Source organism: Sinocyclocheilus grahami, unplaced genomic scaffold (genome assembly GCF_001515645.1).
Source record: "Sinocyclocheilus grahami isolate Dianchi unplaced genomic scaffold, SAMN03320097.WGS_v1.1 scaffold415.1, whole genome shotgun sequence".
Classification (NCBI taxonomy): Eukaryota; Metazoa; Chordata; class Actinopteri; order Cypriniformes; family Cyprinidae; genus Sinocyclocheilus; species Sinocyclocheilus grahami.
Genome location: NW_015505594.1, coordinates 681,519 through 690,027, shown reverse-complemented (window position 1 = coordinate 690,027; position 8,509 = coordinate 681,519). Strand labels below are relative to the sequence as shown.

General features: G+C 37.8%; 1 protein-coding gene across 1 annotated transcript in view; it reads right to left on the bottom strand.

Annotated features, from left to right (window-relative positions):
• LOC107551113 (fibulin-2-like) overlaps nt 1-8,509 on the bottom strand; it is a 64,860-nt gene that overhangs the window by 54,604 nt on the left and 1,747 nt on the right. The window contains exon 2 of the mRNA XM_016232607.1: nt 5,101-7,037. Coding sequence (XP_016088093.1) covers nt 5,101-6,922 — 1,822 coding nt within the window. The 5' untranslated portion in view covers nt 6,923-7,037. The remainder of the gene's footprint in view (nt 1-5,100; nt 7,038-8,509) is intronic.

Genomic DNA, 8,509 nt, shown 5'->3' with positions numbered 1-8,509 from the left:
TCTATATATTATGTGAACAATCTCTCTCTCTCTATATATATATATATATATATATATATATATATATATATATAGCTACTGTTTTTATTTTATTTTTAATGTTATTGTTTTTATTATTGCACAGTGCACTACGATTCATCTCCAATCTTATCTACAGTATAATGCTATTCAATCACTGTGCTCAGGATATGTCACATTAAAGATGGTAAAACCACTTATTTTTAATAACTCTGGTATGAAAAATATGAATATATTTAAACAACTCCAATTTGATCTAATACTTGACGATTAGCCTATCGGAAAGTAAAGTAAGTGCACGAAAGCAATGCTAACATTATTACTGTTTAATTTGTACAGTCTTTAGTCGTGGGTAATGTTTTATAAGATGTATAAGCTTGTCCGATTTTATTGCTCTTTAATGCAATATGTTTGTATGGTATTCTTGCATTTAAGTAAAAAGCTGGCCTGTCTCTGAAGTATTGTGAATACATACGCCTAGTGCGCTCCCATTTAAATCATGAAATATGCATCAGAATATCATGACAACATTTTTCCTTGATTCGTCATACCCGATTAATGTTTGAAAACTGTGGTTAACATGTTTTGATGAAACATCTATGATGAATTGTTCATTAATAAATCACAACAATCTCGTGCTATGGGCATTCACGCAGGCTAAGTTATTTTACACAACTACTCGAAACTTCCGGTTTCCGAACGCAGACCGTGAAAAAGGCCTATATGCGGATTTGGGGCTCAAGATATTTGTTCTTGCTGCCTAATATTAGTGTGGAAACCAAAACATTCTAAGGATCAGAGAGAGGATGGAAATTTCTGCACTACAACTATCTTCGGTACAAAAAACCTTGACTAACATTACAGGCAGATTTCAGGGGGAAAAATTAAATGTTTCAAAAAGATGTCAAATATCATTGACAAAATGCAGGAAGAAACATACGATAAACAAAATAAATACACAATAATAAAGTCAAGTGTAACCTGCTCATTTTACTGTGAGTGTCTTCTCATTTTAAAAAACACAAAATCACTGTAATCTCTAAAATATGAAGACATAATATATTCTGAATCTGGATCAGCATGTATTATGGACAGAAATAACCCAGTAGATATAGTATCCATGGATGAGTGTAAGAGCCAATCACCAGCAATTTACATTGGGCAGAATACATGCTTTGAGGCTGACAGGCAAGATTCAAATTAATGTGCATTTTAACACCATACAATTCACTATGCATGAGGATCATTGTCATTTATCTTAGCACAAACTCATATTTTCAAGGATGCAGAAAGCATACATTAGCCACAATAAGATTCCATATATTTTGGACTCGGACTAAAACACAGAGGCCATTAATCTCAGAAATCACCAAATCTATTGACGTCTCACACATACTGTGTTTCTCCACAAAATCTTTCTGGCATCAGCTCTTGGAAAAAGCAGCCAACATTATTAAAAGGATGTATCCATCTTTCTAGTTTAAACATGACTGATTTGTTAAGAGGGAATAGCTGGAATTTTATTAAGCAATACATTATTAGTGGTGATTAGTTGCATTGTGTTGCCATAATGAGCATTTGATGCATCACACAACTTTAGTAGTTTGTGCATGTGCATTATATTTGTAAATCTCTAGGTTGTGCTACACAATTAATCACATTTCTAATCGTGATTACAATTACGGATGCCACAATTACATAATCGTTCAAAGGCACAATTACAAAAAAAAAAGTCCACTTACATTATTCTGCATGCTTAATGTGTTTTTTTATTCTTTCTACAACATGTAGTTGACATTTGAGGCTTAATGCTATAGAAAAGCAATAAAAGTTTTTCAGGAAGAGCGTTTTCAGCTTGTTTATTTTCATATAAAAATATGGCATGCAGTTGCTTCAAAACAATGATATAAAACTATTCAAAACATCATTCAATGAAAATAATCGCAATTACAGTTTCAAGGGAATAATCGACAATTATGACTTTTGTCATAATCATGCAGCCCTATCTCTAGGCAAAGAAATCCATCTTGACTTTATTAAATACTTCAAATGATCAAATCAGTACGGAACTCAGCAACATCTTATTCTTTTCAGGTATAACTGAGTTAGAGTTAACAAGCTAAATACTTAAATGCAACAAGAATGATGTTTTTGTGGTACAGGATGAAAGCCACTATGATGTTTCCTTATGAGAATGTATAACAAATCTGAGTACAAACTTAAATGTAGACTCGACTTCCTGCAGTAAGTGTCAGCCTTGAGGGGAAAAATAAATCTCCAGAGCCCTGTCTTTATCATTATCTCTGTGTGGCTCTGAGTCTCTTTAATTCTTAAAGGTGAACAGAGCCTAGATGCATTTGAATGAGGATAAGACAGCATCACAAATCACTGCATTACTGCTGGCAGTAAACAATCAGACGTAAAAAAGGATATCAACAAAGAGCTAAAGTTCTCACTAAAGCACCACATGCACATACAGACATATTAGCACCAGCACCTTTTCATCCCAAGCAAATAAGAGAAGACTGTTTGGTCTTATAGTTTGATTTTTGACGCATATTCCTGATTTTCTCCACAAATTTCATTTTCGATCATTCTAACTGCTAATAGTCTGTTTAAAATAGTGCATTCATGTGATTAGCATATTATGCTCGCAATGGAGCTCAATCTTAGAGCAAGAGGACACAGACGCTACGACTTTCAAAATAAAAATGGTTCACATATTCCAGCTGGAATTACATCAAATACTCTCCTTTAATAACTGCCTTGGTTCAAGGAGAAACTGATCAATAAAACTTCAAGGCAGACAGTCGATGAGCCCTCAGAAATGCATGTTTATCTCCCCTGTCCTGAGTTTTAACTTTTAAAACGCCTATATATCTGTATTTTGGATTCTGCCAAGGCTTAACGGGGCTAAAGAATTTTTTTCAGCTTTTTTTGTCACAAACACACACATAAAAACATGTTCTTATGTGGTCCCAAACAGCAAGTTTTCCATTGGACGATGCTTATCTCGATTTCAGACATTCATGATAGGCGGGTGAGATGCATCATGCAAGGCAAACAGCCTAGGCTGCTACTTCTGAACCTCTGACTTTAAATTCAGTGCACATGTTGGTCATGCCGGTATGTGCAAAACGATAAACTGCTTTCCTGCCAAACATATTATCAGTACAGTATGCCTCCACTTTTCCTGATTATCATACTCATGCAATGCAGAAAGGCAAACTGTTGAGAGCTCCAAGTGTTTCCACACTTAAGAGCTGCTTATTTTGAGCAATGGCCAACTGGCATCCTGCAAGATAACTAGTTTCTCTCCTTATCTAACTAATTGTGCAATGTTGACTTTTGGTTGAAGTAGCCTTGTCACAATGATCTGGACTGACCCTTCCAGTCTAAGATTTAACTCTTTACTATTATCAGGGAATCCACTTGACTGAGAGGGTAAGCTTTACATGCGTTATTTTAGAGCATCTTGTCTTGGTCACAGCAAAAATAGCACTTCACTAATCTTGCAGAGACAAGCTGTGACCTGACCTTGCCTAAACAATGAAAGCTACACAAGACAAAACAGTCTGATCTTGGCAGCCAAACAGTAACTAGACAAAAAGAAACGATAACGGATTGAGTTATTCTGTGCAATTCAAAAGGTTACATCTATCAATGTTATGCAAACAACAGTTCTAGAAAAACAGTTTTACATTTGGGAACAGAACAATTCATCATTTCATAAAACCTCTGGAGCAAAACTGAAAACTTTATATGGGTGAATCTCGTAAAAACATGTCCAGGTCCATCCAACATGTCCATCAAATAAAATAAATTAAGAAAATAAAGCCTGTTATTAAGAATGTTTGCCTTGGGACATTATTTTAATGACAATTAAGCATACTTTCCCCAAAATTCTCATTACTGTAATGCTTCCAGATGTTACAGTTGAGTTTATTTCAATGGTGATTCTCTTCATTATAATACAGTGATTTTACAGTCTTGCAGCGAGAAACATCAGCATTTAAAGGTACTAAAAGAAATACCACTATGATAAAACATGTATAAATACTTAACAATTTATATAATATATCTGTAATATATGTTACAGTATTTAATAATATAACGGCTAAATCATTTCTTCCTTTTAATTTTGCAGTGAAATATGACCTGGGCATGTTCTTGAGAGGTTTAGTCATATTCACCCATTAACTGTATTGGATTTATTGTCATAGTACAATATATTATTATTATATTAGCCAAACAGCCAAAAATGTTCACTCTTATAGTCTAGACTAGTCGCCATCTTATCAAAAATCTGAAGTCAGGGATTTCGTCACACAATATTTAGTAGGCACTGGGAACATATTGAGTTACCTTGGTGCCTCATTCAAAAGCCCAATTAAATATTTCTATTCCAGTACAAGTCAAGATGAATTATACAGACAAAACCTATAAACACCTTTTGGTTCAAAGTCACAAGCCATTTTCCAGTCAATGGTGTGTTTATAGTTAGCAGTGATTTCTGCTAATTGAAGCTTAGAGCGTGCTAAACGACACACGGGTGTTAGGTGGTGTGTGAGTGAATATGATGACTGAGCGAGGAGGATGATCCCAGCGGGTGCGGTGTTTGGCTTCACAATCCAGACGGCCCCCCTGAGTTGAATATTTATGCTCCAGATCACAATTCCTGGGACTAGCAAGAGTCCTTACCATTTACGTGTCAAAATCAAACATGACAGCAAACAGTTTTCCTAAGCACTGTGTGATACCAGAAATACTTTAATTGGTAACCTGCCATGTGATCTGTGAAAACAAGCCAACTTAAACATCTCAAGAGGGGCCTATTTGTTTTGTCTTGTCATACCACAGGGTGCAAGGCCCTGTGTATTCCCCGGCAATACATTACAGTCGTCTTTACACAGCTGTGATTGTCTATGGCAAGTCGCCAAGCACTCAAAATAACAGTTTATGGTACCAGGTGAATGTCAACTATTAATCACATTAGCATTAATTATGCAGTAAAACTCTTCAGCATAACAGTTCAGCACTTGAAACACTGAATAAATGACAAGCAATTGCCTGTTAACTCACCCTCCTCCATCCTAGAATGAGTTCTGAGGGTGTTGTCTGCCTCTTCCTCCTCCTCTCTGAAGTTAAACAGACTATAGGACTGTTTGTTTGAAGGTGGGCTGGTTGGACTAAATCTAACTAGAGAGAACAACTGCCACTGATGTTTCCTTTCAAGCTCAGTGTTGTGTTCTCCTAAAGTCTGCACATGTTCTGCTTTTTGGCGCTCAAGGGGTTTTATGTGTTCAGCAGGATGTTGTTTGTGGTCTACAGAAGGTTCTCTGTGGTCCACTGAAAGTCTTTTGTGTTCCTCTTCAAGTTCTGCTTCTGATTTTCCATGTTCTGTTAAAGTTTTGGTAGGGATGGTCACACTTTGCTTAACGGGACTTTGAATACTTAGGATATGTTCATACTGAAGGCCATCAGTGCTAGTAGTTGAATTCAAAACAGCTGCTTTTTCCTTACTAGAACCTCTTGTGATCGTTTCTTCTTTTTTGGAGCCGTCTGTTTCCACAGTGTGGAGGTGAATGTGATGTGAATGAATTGGAATCTCTGATACACCGTCCCAAGTGGTCTGCAATGAAGTTGTGGTTTCCCAAAGCGGAGATGTAGATTGCTCAACAGTCACCGGAGAGTCAGTAACCGTTTCGCTGTATGTGGTGTCTTCCTGTGAGGTATATGTATCCCCATCAGTAGTTTCTGAAGGAAATTCAAGCTGTTCATCATCTATTTGGGCCTCTTGATTGGAGTTGTCTTTATAAAGACTAAAGCTCTGTATCTCTGTGTTATCTTTGTGTGTGGAGAATCCCACTCTGTTTGTAGTTTCCACAGGAAGGATGAATCGTTCCCGGTCTGTTTTATATTTCAGAGGGCTGAATAGCTCATTTTTTGGTTTGTCGTTATGAATGCCAGCTCTCATCCTGTCAGTACTGTCCTTATAGAAAGGAAACTGCGGCTTGTCTGTTGTGGACATACGAATACCAAACATCTCCCTCAGCTCTTGCTTGGCTCCTCTGTGCACGCCCTGGCGGGGGGTAAAATTATCTGAATGAGATACAGCGATGATGGATGACTCCGTGGGAGCAGCAAAATCATGCAGAGATGGAGCTAAGGAATCAGTGGGAGGATAATCATAGTCTTCGTCATCCTCTTCCTTCTCATCTACGTTTCTCATATGTAGCTTAAAAGGAAGATTGCTATCGCTGTGTACGGGAAAGTGTTTGTTAAAGCGACCTCTAAAGCTTTGATGGTTAAAAATGTGTCGTATAGGATCTTGGTAACGGCTTTCTGATGTGCTTTCCTCAGCTGTTGTGGTCAGCATGGGTTTTGAAGTGCGATTTGGGTCGCAGTTTGGAATCGGATAGCACATTGGGTTCCCACCTTCATTTGGGCAGTGGCATACTTGGCAAGGGTCCATTTGGAATGAGTGTCCAGCTTCGTACTTCTGCCCCTCGTGAACGCATCCAATTCGCTCACACTGAATGCACCCATCCGACGGTTCCGACAATTCTATGCAGTTGGTCGGAAGCTCAGGGCATGGAATAAAATGGCAGCTGATCCGTCCACCTCCTTGTGGGCAGGAACATTCAGTACTCCCAAAGTCCACAAAGTACGACTCGCCTTCTGGAACCTTGCCAGTTCTAAAGCCAGCACTGATGCAGTCGTAATATTGGTAACCCTCGCACATGCAGCCTGTTTGCATGCAGGTAGCGCAACACGCTCCGGTGTCTAAAACCTCTTCGATGCAGTTGTGCAATTCAGGGCAATTCACACCAGTGCAATCCCTTTGACAAAGGCAGCCAGTTATACTCAGCAAAAATACCAAATTCAAGAGGCCATGGGCCATTTTGACTTTTGTGCCTGGTGTGTCAATAGCCGATAAATGCCTTCAGTACACTCCAACCTCTCCAGATCCGAAACAGTCTGCTCTCCTCTTGTGAACTGCAAGCAGTCAGTGAAACCTTGAACAAAGAGAGAGATGGAAGTTAGAGAGCACTCAGAAAATTTCCTGTGGAGTTCTTCCAGCCAGCACAAAGTCAATGTGTAAAAGCCAACATCTGGCTTCACAGTTGAGCTCACCCTTCTAAGATCATCTCACATTTTAAAATCACAGGGTTGTCCAAGCATCATCTCATGAGCAAGTTTCCCCTTAATCATAAAGCACCAGCATTCAAGCTCATTACCATTATGCGACCACCACACGAACAGTGTATTCAGTGGCATTAAATTTGTAATATTCCATTTGATGTAATCCACCACACGAACAGTGCATTCAGTGGCATTAAATTTGTAATATTCCATTATTTGTAATATTCCATTTGATGGGACTGTACCACACCATACGATTTCTCTATTATTTTTGATAGCTTTTTCTGATTTGTTTGACATTTATGGGACAACTGTGATTTGCCTCAGTTAGTGCAGGTCTATAATGAAGGAAGTCATACTGAACTCTCATTTGCAAATAGCAAAGCCAACTGAAAGGACTCAATTTGAGGCATTTAGTGCAGACATAAAGCCATTTTTGTAGTTGATGAGGTGTTTTGTGGGTTAAACATAGAGGGGATTTAAAATAATTCAGCAAAGCTGTGTTTTTCTGTAGTAGAGATGACTACAGCAGTACAAGACTTGTTTCTAGCACTGTAAGCCATTTGTATTGATTTCCATTCAGCAGCTGAGAAACACGTTCTGTTTACTTTGGAAAACCATTGGAGTCCCGAGGGCCTGAACGTTTAGATTTCACGGCAGATGAAAGGAACTGCTTTAATCGTAAAAAAACAAAAACACCATTAACCTTAATATCTTAAAGTCTGGGCGAAACATTTGTCTCTGCTACATGCCAACATGCCATTTGCAAGGTCTAGTCTAGCTTTGATTTATAAAAACTGGTCAGGCTAATTCTATAACCTGTATGACAAGTTAAAGGGAGAGTTCATCCAAAAATTTGACCTCAGGTTGTTTTAAAACCTATTTGACTTTTGTTCTCCCTTACGAAAAATACGTTTATTAAAGTGTGCTATTAGTGGACTTCTTTTAAACAAAAAATAGGAAAGTATACTTTTAGTCTACTTTTTATGTACTTCTCAGAAATGGGCTTTATGTACTTCTCAGAAATATACTTAAAATGACATTTAAGTATACTTGACTTTTAGCCTACTTAGAAAAAGTCTAAATATATTTGAGCTATACTTGTGTTCCTAGAATCCGTGTTTTAATTGTTATCCGGTAGGGGGCGCTAGTACACATTTTCTGTACAGAATTTTCAAAAAACACAAGTGAAGAAGAAACCGAAACAACAGATGCTTCCACGTGTAATCTAACACGATCATCAGACATAAAACAGCATCAAAACTGTGTAACGTTGATATAATGTCGACCAATCAAGAGGTAATAATGACTGTCAAGCTTTGGGGTGTTGATCAACTTTATCTAC